The following is a 16,464-nucleotide window of genomic DNA, read 5'->3' as shown; positions in this document are numbered from 1 at the left end:
AGTTATAAAAAGTTTTATACTTACCTGTTCCGTTGCTGGCGTCCTCGTCTCCATGGTGCCGACTAATTTTCGCCCTCCGATGGCCAAATTAGCCGCGCTTGCGCAGTCCGGGTCTTCTGCAGTCTTCTATGGGGCTCCGTGTAGCTCCGTGTAGCTCCGCCCCGTCACGTGCCGATTCCAGCCAATCAGGAGGCTGGAATCGGCAGTGGACCGCACAGAAGAGCTGCGGTCCACGGAGGAAGAGGCCATCTTCAGCGGTGAGTAGAGAAGTCACCGGAGCGCGGGGATTCAGGTAAGCGCTCCGGTGAGCTTTCTTTACCTCCCTGCATCGGGGTTGTCTCGCGCCGAACGGGGGGGGGGTTGAAAAAAAAAAAAACCCGTTTCGGCGCGGGACAACCCCTTTAAGTGATTGTCACGATATCGAGGCAGAGAGTATTGCATTCGTATCTATAAATGATAATAGACCACATACTACATCCCGCAGAGGTTTGTTCGGCTTGGGCTTAGGCTTTATTCCTCTGTGGATTCATTCTTTTTGGATTCCAGATGCTCTTTCTTCTCCTAGTAAATTTGAGAAAAGTTCACCTGCTACTTTGCAGTGATTCAGGTCCCCATGACTCAGGAAGTCCTTTAATTAGGATGTTACAGCGGCGGTTCCTGTTTTGCTGTCCTTCTATGAGTGTTAATGCTCTGTGCAGGTACGAGCGGTGCGCTTCTATCACTTCTGTGGTAACATTAGCATGTATAATGATCTCAGCACATGATCCCTCCAGATCATCAACTCTGTGCCAAATATGCTAAAATTCTGATTAAATATCTGCCAGTTTGGACATTATGGGGTGAGTTACTTCAATAACGGATTTCTTAAGAAATGATTTAGAGATTTGTGTTGTTGCTTAACTTGCTCATTCGTCAATATCACTTTCTATCTCTGAATCAGGAGGTATCTGTTCTGTTAGGGGCTGTCTGACTGTAACCTTGACCCAGGAGGTGACGACTGTGAGCGCTTTTTCTTTAAGAACTTTTGCATGTTTGCTTGGTTCTTTGACCTCCTCAGTGTTTCAGATGGATCACTGCTTCTCTCTCTGTTTCCCTTTACCATGTTTTATGCTCTTAACTAGAGTTGGGAATTTCAGAATATCTGATGTTTGATCTTTAGGTATAAGCTAGATACTCATACAGTTAGTGGCTTGGTACTGCTCTCCATTTATGTAAACTTTGAAGCTGTCACAAGGTAGGTCAATTTCCAAATATTGAAGTAAAACCGGGGGGAAAAAGTATGAAATTCAAACTATCCAGAAGAGAGTCATTGTAAAAATTGTTCCATTATTTAGACAGATCTCCAATAACAGAGTTCTCACAAAAATTTTATAATTGCCTGTAGTTCGGCTCAGCTGAACTCTGATATAGGGAGAGTGACACTGTATGATTCAAAAGTCTCTCAGCAGGTCTGGGACTTCTTCCCTGTTCTATATGCAATCTCCAGCTCAGGGTTTATTGTCAGATCTCCAGTGCGGAGATCTGGTAAAAAAAATTTGAGCAAAGCTCATCATATCAGTTTGTGTCACTTCAATTCCTCCGTGCAGTGGGGAATGTATAATAGTAGTGTGAACTTTCTCTGTCAGGACTGCAATCTCTCTGCAGCCGTCTGTGTGATCCTCATTGAGTAAGAGAAGGAAGGGGGGAAGGGGGGGGTGGTGGCTCGGAGGACAGAATATGGAGCTCTTTACTCCAGTTCTGATGTTAAGCCAGAGCTGACTGTGCCTGCACCTACACTCCACACTGATCCCACTCCTAACCCCCTCCTTCCCGGTCTGCTCCTGCTCTATTCAGTGGCCTGCAGTGCATGTTGGTGTTCATGCACCTCAGCAGGATATCTCCCTGTTCACTGTATGACCGTGCCATGTGATCTTGGGTCCTGATATCGGGACTGCAGACCTCCATGAAAAGCTCCTCACCTCACTACTAGTTCAGCTGCAAAGTGGGGAGGCTTCACCACTGCCATTGGTAGTCAGGATGTTGCTATCGCAGCTTCCTTGTCTCCATTGTGGTGCTAACCTCTGGGCCCTCAAGGAACTTTAAACCCTGTCTTTTCTTCCGCGCTAGGCCTCAGCTCAGAGATGCAATAAAACGGGCCGTGAGACTCCTGTTTCTGTGCCTCTTCCTGCAGGGAAAATAAAGGTTAAGCTGAACAGCTCGTCTGATGGCTTGATGAAGTAAATGCTAGAAAATTTCTTGTTCTGGCTGTGGAGCCCTGTTTCTGCACGTCTGCTCACACTGCAGGTCAAGCCACTTGCCAGAACTGGACTCAAAAATTGATTAAAAAACAGAAAAAAAATTGGTCTGTTGAGACAAAAGTTGAACTGAATGCTGTTATATGGTCAAATGGTACATTAACAAGGTATTAGTTTTAGGGTGTGCATGTTTTTGCAACCACATTATTTATTTTTTTAATTTTTCTACCCTAAAAGATTTCAGTTTGTTTTTCAATGCAATTGTACAGATAATGGGTCACAATTAGAGTTGAGCGAACATACTCTGCCGAGCTTGATGCTCGTTCGAGTATTAGCGTACTCGATGGTGCTCGTTACTTGAACGAGCATCAAATCGTGTACAACCCGGCTCCAGTTTTTGGCTCCTCCCCGCTCTGACGTGCCTGTTTTGGCCCCTCCCCGCCGCTATGCAACACGCGTCAATGGCAAATTTTTTGTCTGGCAGGCAGGGGAGAGAGAGAGAGAGAGAGAGAGAGAGAGAGACACGAACCAATAAAAAAAAAAGCTCGGGACCCGGCGTCCCACATACAAAAAGGCTCGAGTCTCCCATTGTAGTCAATGGGGTTCGTTACTTGAGTAGAGCACTCGAATTTTACGAAAAGCTCGACTCGAAAAATGCGGACCCGAGCATTTGGGTGCTCGCTCATCTCTAGTCACAATGAAGATAAAAATGATTTATCTTTTTTGGGACTTTTTAACATGACAAAAACATAGTATTTTAACAGGGGTGTAAAAACTTTTTATACCCACTGTACATGAATGGGATACTTCCATCAACTCTTTTTGACAAATTCCTCCAGATACCCTAAAATTCCCCCCAAATTAACTTGTTTAACTCCTTACAGACCTGGATGTTTATTGTTTTTTATTTTTGTTTTCACCTCTCCACTTTCAAAAAATCATAACTCTTTTACTTTTCTTTAACATAGCTGTCTCAGGGCTTGCTTTTGTGTGGGATGAGTTGTATTTTCAATGGTACTATTTAATGAACTGGAAACTTTTTTAAAATTTCTAAGTAGGGTGAAATGGGAAAAAAACACAATTATGATACTTTTGGGAGTGTTTTGTTTTTATGACTATGCAAATAAGGGAGATGGAACCTCTTCAGCACCATCTTCAAATCAATGCCTGACCATTTATACAAGTCTGTAGAGCAATGCTTGAGAATTGAAAACCAAGCCAGAATCAATACACAGACAGCTGTTTCACAGCTTTTTAACAGCTATAAAAGGGGAAAAGATAAAGGGGTGTGACTAAGATGCATTAGCGACTGCAACCTGCTATAGTAAGATTGAAGGATTTAGGAGACATATTTAAATTGATGCAAAATTTTCACTCATTCAACAGCCTCATTTAACAGCCTATATGTGCATCATCCATCTTGTAACATACTTGCATTATTTATTTATTACTAGCTTACCCGTCGCACGTTGCTGCGAAGACAGACAGACATACATTCGTTTTTATATATCTAGATAACAACCAATCACAGCGCAGCTTTTTTAGGTTACTTCAGTGGTATAATATATAACACCCAATCACAGCGCAGCTTATATGTTACCTTAGCAGTATAAAATATAACAACCAATCATAGTGCAGCTTTCATGTTACGTCAGCAGTAAGAGAAATAACAACCAATCACAGCGCAACTTTTATTCTGCCTCAGCAATATAAAAAATAGCAACGAATCACAGCGCAGCATTCATTTTACCTCAGCGGTATAATATATAGCAACCAATCACAGCACAGCTTTTATTTTACCTCAGCATTCTCAATATCCAGGAATTGTCTTGTGATACGTTCGGCGGATGCATCATTTTGTAGTTGAACACGCCTCCCGTTGCTCGTAATGCCTTTTGCTTTTGTGCTTGAGATGGAAATCAAACGATCTTTGTCTGGGGGGGGCATAACTGTCGACGATGCTCGCACGCACCCCACCTATCGTAGGATAGATGTACTATGCCAGTAATCTTCCCAGGAGTGTACTCAGCAACTTCCCATTAACTTTTCCTATTTATGACATAATCAATGCTCGTGCCAAATTTCAAGTTTCTATTACATCGGGAAGCGAGAAAATTCAATTCCGTACGTAAAATTTGGACGCCAATTGTTTTGCGCTTAAAATTGAATAATCGATTTGGGACCCATTAACTTTTCCTATTTTTGACATAATCAATGCTCGTGCCAAATTTCAAGTTTCTATGACATTGGGAAGCGAGAAAATTAGATTCCGTACATAAAATTTGGACGCTAATTCTTTTGCGCATAGAATTGAATAATCGAGTTGGGACCCATTAGCTTTTCCTATTTGTGACATATTCAATGCCTGTGCCAAAATTTCAAGTTTCTATGTGAGAAAATTACATTCCGTACGCAAAATTTGGACGCTAACTGTTTTGTGCATAGAATTGAATAATCGATTTGGGACCCATTAGCTTTTCCTATTTATGACATAATCAATGCTCGTGCCAAATTTCACGTTTCTATGACACCGGAAAGTGAGAAAATTAGATTCCGTACGTAAAATTTGGATGCTAATTCTTTTGCGCATAGAATCGAATAATCGAGTTGGGACCCATTAACTTTTTCCTATTTATGACATAATCAATGCTCGTGCCAAATTTCACGTTTCTATGACACCGGAAAGTGAGAAAATTACATTCCGTACGTAAAATTTGGACACAAATTTTTTTGCGCATAGAATTGAATAATCGAATTGGGACCTATTCGCTTTTCCTATTTATGACATAATCAATGCACGTGCCAAATTTTAAGTTTCTATGACATTGGGAAGCGAGAAAATTAGATTCCGTACGTAAAATTTGGACGTTAATTCTTTGGCGCATAGAATTGAATAATGGAGTTGGGACCCATTAGCTTTTCCTATTTATGACATAATCAATGCTCCTGCCAAATTTCACGTTTCTATTACATTGGGAAGCAAGAGAATTTGATTCCGTACGTAAAATTTGGACACTAATTCTTTGGCGCATAGAATTGAATAATCGAGTTGGGACTGATTAGCGTTTCCTATTTATGACATATTCAATGCCCGTGCCAAATTTCACGTTTCTATGACATTGGGAAGCGAGAAAATTAGATTCCGTACGTAAAATTTGGACGCTAATTCTTTGGCGCTTACAATTAAATAATCGAGTTGGGACCCATTAGCTTTTCCTATTTATGACATAATCAATACTCGTGCCAAATTTCATGTTTCTACGACATTGGGAAGTGAGAGAATTAGTGGCAGTGATGGAAATCGAACGATCTACGTGGGGGGGGGGGGGCGTAACTGTCGACGACGCTCGCACGCGCGCCATTTATCGTAGGATAGTTGTACTATGCCTATAATCTTCCCAGGAGTGTACTCAACAACTTCCCAAAGTGTCATGGCGATCGGATGAATGGTGTAGTAGCGCATAAAGGACAAACACACACACACAGACAGACAGACAGACAGACATACACGCATACATTCAATTTTATATATATAGATTATTGTTATTATTTATTTTACCACTGGAAGTCAAGTTAAGGCTGGTTTACACCAGCAGATGATCGCTCAAAGATAACTTAAATGACAATTTGAGTGACAGCTTTGAGCGATCATTTAGCATAAAAATTAATTGGTATTTAAGTAGCTACTCAGCTACTTAAATACCAATTAGGTACGCAAATGAAGCCTTCACTGAATGCAGCTAATAGCCCGAGGCTATTATCTGCCCTCAGATCCACGGGGAAACAATGTTATCAGCACTCCCCCATGGAGAACTACTGATAAAAATGAGGGCCGATTTTTAGGTTGGATTGAATTTGATGATCAGCCAGCAGTGCCCGAAAAGCAGACAATGGGCGCACATTTACACGCACAGATTATTGCTAAAACAACTGCCGATTACCGATTTTTTAGCGATCATCAACTGGTGTATATGGGCCTTTAGACAGGCCTGCAGCTAGGCGTCTTCCTTCCAGCATTCCACTACATGTCAATAAGCATTTGGTTTCTCTAGTAACAGGGACATGAGAAAACTGCTATTTAGTACAAGTAACAGAAGTGTGTGCATTCAGAAGCTGCCTTGTAGCGTATTGGAGCAGGGTTATACAAGGGAGCAGGGGAAGTGTGAGAGAGGAAGTCCCAGACAGTACAGTCATGGCAGAATGACTGGCATAGGATACTACCCACCTGTATGTTGATGCAACAAAAGAGAAAAACCTATATGGAAAACTGAATTGATAGAATTCAAATCAGCTGCAAATGGGAGGAAAGCAGCAGCCAATGAAGGCTTTGTCTGTTTTTGAAAAATTTTTTGAAAACTCAGGTATGCTTAAATGTAATAAAATCAGAGTTATCCAGGCAGGTGTTCTCTATGGATGTGAAAGCTGTATATTACATGCATAAGGCAAGACAAGCATGACATAGGGAAAACAATATATTGTTAAAAAAAAACCTCAGTTACTCATAGGAGGGAGCAATACTTTCAACAGGTTAAAACCTTAGAAAACTCACAACTGGAGATCTGTGATGGAAAGCTGAAGAGAGAACTTGAAAGAGCATAGCATGTGAATAGGATGTTCTACTGAGCTGTCAGTTTCAGTACTTGTTTTATTCTTTACTTTTTTACTGCTGCTATTCAATTAGAAGATTATGCTGCTTTATAAAATAAGACAAGTTAGACTTTTTAAAGAGTTCATATATTATTCTTCATTTTATTTTTTTTTATCATTTGCTAAATGCAATAAAAATCTTTTAAAACAAAATGGACTGACCCGTAAATTTCCTTTGATGCCTTCCAGCTCCCGAGATGTTTTTGAAAGCTGCCTGAGGATACTGCTTCTCTCCATAAAAACTTCCTTTAGTTGTTTTTCCAAGTCGTCATAGCCCTGTCTAGCAAGGAGAAAACATAAGTCAATTACCTGTTCTTCATGGGGAGTAATTCTGCAATTAGATGGTAGGCAAAATATGCAGTTTCAAAATAACATGAAAAGCTTATGCTTGTTGTGCTAACATCAATCTGTCATGTTGGTCAGAGAACATGTACATACCGGATAGAATACAAAGTACAGCTACTGACATAAATCATTCTTTGTTTATAGCCAATTTTTCATTGTTTACTCGCGCAAGCAGAAAAAAACAAGAATAAGGCACACATTTTTCAGTTTTTGCCACTATGATACCTTGACATTTGAGTCAATGGCAAATCTATGGCATTGCCTAATTATAATATTATTGTAATGGTAATTTAATTAAAGTGAACATGTCATGTGCCCACAACACCATAAAGTAAAGGCTGATTTAGACACTACAATTCTCACTCAAAAATCGCTCAAAGCCGTGTTTTGAGCGATAATCATTGTGTCTAACTTCACTAACATTGTGCAGTTTTTGTTAAGCAGTTGCTGATCATTCTCTTTCAGCTTGCTGAAAGAGAATGATCAGCCTTATCAGGAGTTCATAGCGGGATACAGCTGATACTATGGTTTCAGCTGTATCCCGCTCCGTGAACACAGGTGGGGTATGAAGAACACAGCGGTCCAGCTTTGTTCTGCATAGCCCACATTGAGCACACAGCTGTATACCAACTGAGCGCTCTATTAACAGCCAAGGTATGAAGAACACAGCAGTCCAGCTGTGTTCTGCATACCCCGCTCGGAGCGCTCGGCTGTATAACAGCCGAGCACTCCAAGCAGAGAACAGCTGGATGCAGAAGACAAGCAGCCACGCTTGTCTTCTGCATCCCCCGCTCATAGCGCAAGGTGATCGCTCAACGTTTGAGCGATCACCTTGCCCTGTAAATATGCACAAAGATTATCGCTCAAAAGTCACTCAAAAAACATCTTTTGAGCAATAATCATTGTGTTTGAACCAGGCTTAACTTATGGTGCTTTTAGGGAATGCGAGAGGGAGCCGGGTGATGTATTTTTAATACCCACCAGCTCCCGCATTCCAGTGGTGTTCCTCTCTGAAGGCCCGGCAGGACATGAAAATCTGACTTTTTCAGAGTTCTATCTCTGCTCCATACACTAGTATAGACTTGTAACAACAGATGAGTAAAATCAACCAAATATATGTCTAACCACAAGAGGACATGATATAATCTTCAAAATATGCAAATAATTAGCATAGGCAATAATATCCCTTCTCTGCTGGTAAATAGTATCTCTGTATCAGAGACGATTATAATTAGCCAGTTACATGCATAATCACAATTTGGCAAAATATGATCTTCAAGATATTAACATTGGCAGGTTTAAAATAAATAAATGCCTCTTGCCTGCTGGTAAATAGTTGGTCTTATACACTCCTCTTCTGTTAACAAATGAATAACATTGCATTTTAGTTCCTCCACTCCTCCAATGTATTTCCCCTTTACCGCAGTTCAGTAAAGACTAAATAGTAGTTACTTTATCATAATAACAATAACCTTTCCACTGGATGACTAGAGATACAAGCAAACATGCATGAAAACCAGCATATAATGGTATGCCCTTTACAAAATCATAGTTTCTCGAATGTTCATCCAGGTACTCAAAGATCTACAGCTAATATGCAGATATAATGGCGTTTTGTGTGACATATTGTATATTGTTGATGTTTCAAAAATGCACATTGAGGATGGGGTTTTCAACACACTTTTTTCAGCCAAAGTCAAAAATGAATTCAAAAAGATTGAGAAATATAAAGGAAAGACTTAAAGGGGTTGTCCCGCGCCGAAACGTTTTTTTTTTTTTCAATAGCCCCCCCCCCCTTCCCCCGATCGGCGCGAGACAAACCCGATGCATGTTATAAAAAAAAAAACGGCCAGTACTTACCCGAATCCCCGCGATCCGGCGACTTCTTACTTACCTTAGTAAGATGGCCGCCGGGATCTTCACCCACGATGCACTGCGGGTCTTCTCCCATGGTGCACCGTGGACTCTGTGCGCTCCATTGCTGATTCCAGCCTCCTGATTGGCTGAAATCGGCACACGTGACGGGGCGGAGCTACAAGGAGCAGCTCTCCGGCACGAGTGGCCCCATTCGGAAGGGAGAAGACCGGACTGCGCAAGCGCGTCTGATCGGGCGATTAGACGCTGAAATTAGACGGCACCATGGAGACGGGGACGCTAGCAACGGAACAGGTAAGTGAATAACTTCTGTATGGCTCATAATTAGTGCAAGATGTATATTACAAAGTGCATTAATATGGCCATACAGAAGTGTATAACCCCACTTGCTTTTGCGGGACAACCCCTTTGAAAAAGCCACCATACACTTTACTGCTTAGTCGTCCAAACAGTAGAGCTGGACAACTCCCTAATGTTTTTCCTCAACATAAAGTTTATATGTACAGATATTCCATCCTCATCGCTTTACACTAGCAATGAAGCGGATGAGATTTTAACGAATCTCATGAAATCTGTGGTAAGTTTGCAGTGAATCTACAAAATTAGCAGTGAAAGCGACAACAGTTTTTTTTCTGTTGCACGTTAGGCGCGTTTGCGATTCGCTTCTATTAGAACCAATGCTTTCCAATGAAAGCAGTCACATGTCCATTGTTACGGCACTCTGCCCCCCGAGCGCCAAGTGGGATGCCCTGATCTTCCCGCACCCCACTGTCCCTGCCTACTTGCCTCGGCCCTGGCTAACCCCAGGCGGACAACTGGACGGCGGTCCCTGCACTGGCTAGGGACCTGGCGGCTGACAAGCAGGAAACTACCTAATGGGGGGAACAGAGTGCCGACAGAGGAGGCAGGTGTAACAGACCAAACAAAACTGACAAGGCTGGAGATGGAACTCACAGGCAAACTGGCAGAGTGCTGGATAGCAACTAGTACTGACTGGGCCAGACTAGATTAGAGGCTAGCAGAACCAACACAAACAGACAGAGTAACAGGGGACCAGAGGGAGCTGACCGACAACTAGGGACTGACTGAGGAGATCCACAGACAGACTGGCTAGGTGCATGCAGAACCAATAACTGGCCATGAGCTCAGTTCACTGCCAGTCTTTTAACCACAAGGTTCCGCCCAGGGGCGGAGAGTGGGCGGAGGCAACTCTACCCACTGCTGCATGAGAAGCACAGAGGAGTGCGGGCGGCACCCTACGGGCGGGCACGCCCACGCCGCCGCCCACTGGCCAACCCAAGCTGCTGGGATGACCTCGACACAGGGCTCCAGGCTGCTGGAGCCGACGCCGGAGCGACGCGCGCCGACCGCGGGACCCCATGCCGCACTGTATGGTAACATTACCCCCCCTCTGACGGGGGACCTCCGGGCCCCCGGAAACTCGACCAGGCTTATCCAGGCAAAGACTGTGAAAACGCTGTACCAATCCGAGAATGTGACCCTCCTGAGCGGACACCATGGACTGATCCTCAGGTCCATGACTTCGGTAGTCTGTGGCTGCCCCATTTCCTTCAGGGCCAACCGTTGACATATCGTCATGTTTCAGGTCGTCTTCCGAGTCAATGTCCAACCATTCGCCACTGTCTTTTGACCCATCCTCGCTACCAATGACGCTGCCCTCAAAATCTGAGGCATCTCTAACTTTAAATTCACTGTCATCTGAGCTATCATACTCCAAAAAACTCTTCCGGGCCCCCAAATGTTGTACGGTTCCTGGACCCCGGCAAGAATCCAGGACCTCCTGGGCCTTGTGTTCAACTTCATCACAGACCAGGGTGGGCGGCGGGGGACCGGAGGTGGGCATCACCGAAGAGACAACAGGTTTCGACAAAGACTTATGGCACCCCGTGCGACCCCTCCTTTTGCGATTTCCAGAGGATCGGTACCCCTTCTGTTCGACTGAGCAGGGGGGAGGGGGAGCACGATGGCTATGGCAGGACGGCCCCCACTGGGTTAGCTCCCCAGTGGCCCAATCGAATTGGGGGTTGTGCAACGCCAGCCACGGCATCCCTAGTACCATGTCTACCGACATTTTCTCCATCACCAGGAATGATAGACCTTCCGAATGGCGACCCCCCACCGTGAGTTGTAACACTGGGGTCCTCCATCGTACCAAGCCCGAAGCAAGAGGAGTAGCATCAATGCTAGCAAAACGAATTGGCGTCTTCAGCGCCACAAATTCAGCCCTCAGGGGCTCAACGAGACGCATGCTTATCAGGTTAGCAGCTGCTCCGGAATCAATAAACGCCTGCCCTAGGCGGGAGAAGTTCCGGAATCTAACCTGGCAGGGTATCAGAAATCTAGGACGTACCTGAGGTCCTAGGCGACCCTCCCTGCAGTCGCCTAGGACTGGAAGTCTTTCTGCCGATTCAGACTGTGGACGCTGAGGCCTCCAGGGGCAAGTTATCACCCGATGTCCAGCTTTCCCGCAGTAGAGACAGAGATTATGTAATAACCGAATCCGGCGTCGCTCCTTGGGGTCCAGCGGGTCCGGTTCCATAGGTTCGGGAACAGAAACTGGTACGGCCGGGGAGGGAACAGGACAAATGACCTCCCTGACTCTATGGGTCGGTCTATCTTGCTTCCCAGCCCTGAGCCTCCTATCTGCTTTCACTGCTAACTCCATAGCCTCCTTTAAGGACCCGGGAACGGGATGGGAGATCAACAGTTCTTTGACCGCGTCTGAGAGACCTTGCATAAAAACGTCTTTCAGGGCACTATCGTTCCATGCAGTATCACCCGCATAGCGTCTGAAATTGGAGCAATAATCCTCCACACAAAGCGACCCCTGATGCAGCGCCAGCAACCGCGCAACCGCCAACCCCACTCGGTCCGGTTCATCGAAGATACCCCCGAGTTCCTGAAAAAAGGAGTCCACCGACTGCAGGGAGTGGGAACCCTCGGGAATGGAAAAGGCCCAAGTCTGAGCAGAGCCCCGCAGCAGGGACATTATAAGCCCGACCCTCTGGACCTCCGAGCCGGAAGAACGGGGACGCATCCGAAAAAACAGGCGACACGCCTGTTGGAAAACGAAAAACTTGTTCCTCTCCCCAGAGAACACCTCGGGAAGAGGGCACTTGGGTTCGGGACAGGTAGAGGCGTTCTGCTCCTGCGACACCGCCCACTGCTCCTGGGCCACCATGCGAGCTGACAAATCCCGGATCACCGGCACCAGGTCTTGCAGCTGGTTTGCAAGGGCGCTGATCGCCGCCATGAAAAGAAAAACAATATTTTAAGGGCCAGTTATTATGTTACGGCACTCTGCCCCCCGAGCGCCAAGTGGGATGCCCTGATCTTCCCGCACCCCACTGTCCCTGCCTACTTGCCTCGGCCCTGGCTAACCCCAGGCGGACAACTGGACGGCGGTCCCTGCACTGGCTAGGGACCTGGCGGCTGACAAGCAGGAAACTACCTAATGGGGGGAACAGAGTGCCGACAGAGGAGGCAGGTGTAACAGACCAAACAAAACTGACAAGGCTGGAGATGGAACTCACAGGCAAACTGGCAGAGTGCTGGATAGCAACTAGTACTGACTGGGCCAGACTAGATTAGAGGCTAGCAGAACCAACACAAACAGACAGAGTAACAGGGGACCAGAGGGAGCTGACCGACAACTAGGGACTGACTGAGGAGATCCACAGACAGACTGGCTAGGTGCATGCAGAACCAATAACTGGCCATGAGCTCAGTTCACTGCCAGTCTTTTAACCACAAGGTTCCGCCCAGGGGCGGAGAGTGGGCGGAGGCAACTCTACCCACTGCTGCATGAGAAGCACAGAGGAGTGCGGGCGGCACCCTACGGGCGGGCACGCCCACGCCGCCGCCCACTGGCCAACCCAAGCTGCTGGGATGACCTCGACACAGGGCTCCAGGCTGCTGGAGCCGACGCCGGAGCGACGCGCGCCGACCGCGGGACCCCATGCCGCACTGTATGGTAACATCCATTTTTTAGAAGCAGAAAAAATTTGCACCTGTAAAAGATAAGTCTAGTGAGTGCAAATGCACCCAGTCACATGATTTTTTCTACATACAATGTGCAGTTTTTTTCATGCGCCTATAATGCATGAAAAATTCGCTCATCAAAACTGAGCCCTAATTTGGCGTTAGGGCTCAGTCAGAGAAGCATTTTTTTAAAGCATGATCTGCATCTATTAGAACTAGAGATGAGCGAGCGCGCTTGTTTAAGGCTGATGTTCGAGCGAGCATCAGTCTTCTCGAGTAACTGATTACTAGTCTGAGCAAAAGCGGGGGGGGGGTGCGGGGGTGAATGGGAGGAGTGGGGGTGAGAGATCTCTCTCACTCTCCCCCCCCCCCGCTCCCTCCCGCTCTCCCCCGCCTCCCACCCGCATTTGCTCAGACAAGTAATCAGTTACTCGAGAAGACAGATGCTCGCTCGAACATCAGCCTTAAACGAGCGTGCTCGGTCATCTTTAATTAGAACCAATGCTTTCCAATGCTAACAGTCACATGTCTGTTTTTTATAAGTGGTAAAAATTTGCACCTGTAAAAGATAGGACAAGTGAATGCAAATGCACCCATTCACACAATTTTTTCTACACGCATTGTGGGATTTCTTTGCGCAAAAAATTTGCTAATCTGACTGAGCCCTTAGGGCGCCCACCCACTGGCGTTTTTTTTCCCTGCGAAATTCGCAGCATTTTTTTCTCTGCAGGGGTCTATGGGACTTGTAATGTTAAAATCGCGAAATCGCCCACCCACTGGCGTTTGCGATTTCCGTGCGTGAAAAACGCAGCATTTTCGGCGCGTTTTTGGCGTGTTTTACGCGCGTTTTTCGCGGCGTTTTTTGCGGCGTTTTCGCGGCATTTTCGCGCCATTTCCATTGACATTCATGGGTGCATTACGAGAAAAATAAGGACACATATGCAACTGACAGTTCCTATGTTAAAAAACGCAACGGACCGAAAAAAAAAACGCCAGTGGACAGGAACACATTCAAAACTAATTGCTTTTGAGAAAAAACGCAAAACGCAAAGGAAAAAAAAAACGCCAGTGGGTGGGCGCCCTAAATGTGAATGTCCACTTTTTAACATCATACTGTATTTAGGTCTAACATTTTGTGCTACAATAGACAGAGTTAAAAAGTTAAAGCAAAGAAAGTCTAAAGTTTGTGGCTTTAATCAAGTACCAAAGATAGTGGAGGTGCATGGCCTCCAATAGCCTAACATTTTCACTATAATTAACATCACAAGCTGCCTTAAATTATGGTGCACGGACTGCAATACAAACCCAGGCAACTCAACGGTTTATGGAATTGTCTTTTTCCAGCAGCAAACACAGGAATACAGCATAAGCTAGGAATCCCAAGCGATGGACCCCAAAAGATCTGGCATTGATTACCTGTTCTGAGAATAGGTCATCAATAGATACAAGTGGGACAACCCTTTTACTTTAAAAAATGGGTTGTCTTGATGAAATATCCCTTTTAACCCACATTCTATTTCAACTGATGGAGAGCTGCTTGATTTAGGAGACAGCAGATTTTTTGATTGGAGCTTTCTAAAACTAATATTAGGTATTATGATTAGAGATGAGCGAGCGTACTCACTTAGGCAAACTACTCAAGCGAGTAGTGCCTTATGCAAGTACCTGCCCGCTCGTCTCTAAAGATTCGGCTGCCGGCGGGGGAGAGCGGTGAGTTGCGGGAGGGAGCAGGGGTGAGCGCGGGCGGGGGGGGGGGGGCGGGTAGAGTGAGAGAGATCACCCCCGTTCCTCCCCGCTCTCCCCCGCCGCTCCCCGGCCGGCACCCTAATCTTTTGAGACGAGCGGGCAGGTACTCACATAAGGCACTACTCGCTTGAGTAGTTTGCCTTAGCGAGTACGCTCGCTCATCTCTAATTGTGATGTTTTATTTTTAATCTCTGTAAGATACTAAACTGTAAACTCTTATTCTTCTTTTCTGTCTAATAAAACACAACTTGTCCCTTTAGACTCCAAGCAAAAGAATAATCAAAGATACGACTTTAGTGGGAACATCTTTGAATGAAGAGCATTTACTCTTTAAGAACTTCCAAATCTTTTTTTTTTCCTGGAACCAGTTAAGGACAGCTATAGCTAACGGAAAACTTATTCTTATAAGAAAACTGATAAAATGATAATACGTAAATATAACTGTGGGTTTTGGGTCCCAGTGGGAAGGGATTCTGTGCTTTCTCTGAGTAGACTCCAACTCGGAAAGTGCTCAAGAAATGCAGAGTACAAAATTGCTTCCCACCTAGGGCTAGAAATAGAAGCTGACTTTAAAATATATTATAATCTCTTGAGGTGTTATTTTTTTACACATTTATGTATGTTATAAAATATGCACTTTAGACACTTTTAAACGCCATGGAAATATTGGGGCAGATTTAATAATCATGTAGAATGTTTAGACAGCATAAACTTGTACCAAGCATTCAGAGGATGCCCCAGATTTACGACTGGGATGAATACTTTCGGATAGACTTGGCGCATCTTCAAACATCTCTATATAACTTTATACCAAGACTTAGATGGCTTAGTTTAGACAATTATTCAGCACCAAAAGCAGGTGCACAACTATGTGTGTGTATATATATATATATTAGAGATGAGCGAACGCGTTCGTCCGAGCTTGATATTCGTGCGAATATTAGGGTGTTCGGGATGTTCGTTATTCGTAACGAACACCATGCGGTGTTCTGGTTAATTTAACTTTCTTCCCTGAGACGTTAGCGCTTTTTTTTGGCCAATATAAAGACAGGGAAGGCATTACAACTTCCCCCTGCAACGTTTAAGCCCTATACCACCCCCCTGCTGTGAGTGGCTGGGGAGATAAGGTGTCACCCGAGTATTGAAATCTGCCCCTCCCGCGGCTCGCTATGGATGCATTCTATATGCGCTCAATGGGGCCAGCGGCAGCAGCGCTGACCCCATTGAGAACATATAGAAGACAAATCCTTCTTCTCTGGCACAGCTGTAACAGCTGTAACAGCTGTAGCAGAGAAGAACGATGTTTGCCCATTGAATTCAATGGAGCGGCAATACAGCATGTTCCACTGAATGCAATGGGCTGCCGGCGATCGCAGGATGAATGGTCGGAAAGGGGTTAAATATATAACCCCTTCCCTGCAATTCATCCAGAAATGTGTTACACTAAAAATATATACCGGCGTATAAGGCGACGGGGCGTATAAGACGACCCCCCAACTGTCACCTTATACGCCGGTAATACAGTGGAGAAAAGAATAAAAATCATTACTTACGTTTTTAGATGATCTGCGGCGCTCCTGCAGGCTGTCACTCCCTCCTGGTCCACGGCAGAGTA

The 16,464-nt window shown here is 45.1% G+C and overlaps 1 protein-coding gene across 1 annotated transcript in view; it reads right to left on the bottom strand.

The window, feature by feature from the left end:
* Positions 1–16,464, bottom strand: part of LUZP2 (leucine zipper protein 2) — a 700,384-nt gene that overhangs the window by 366,304 nt on the left and 317,616 nt on the right. The window contains exon 2 of the mRNA XM_066584197.1: positions 7,044–7,161. Within this exon, the coding sequence (XP_066440294.1) occupies positions 7,044–7,161 (118 nt within the window). The remainder of the gene's footprint in view (positions 1–7,043; positions 7,162–16,464) is intronic.

This window comes from Eleutherodactylus coqui, chromosome 11, assembly GCF_035609145.1.
Source record: "Eleutherodactylus coqui strain aEleCoq1 chromosome 11, aEleCoq1.hap1, whole genome shotgun sequence".
NCBI lineage: Eukaryota > Metazoa > Chordata > Amphibia > Anura > Eleutherodactylidae > Eleutherodactylus > Eleutherodactylus coqui.
Note: the sequence above shows the minus strand (reverse complement) of the source record. Positions and strands in the feature narration are given on the sequence as shown.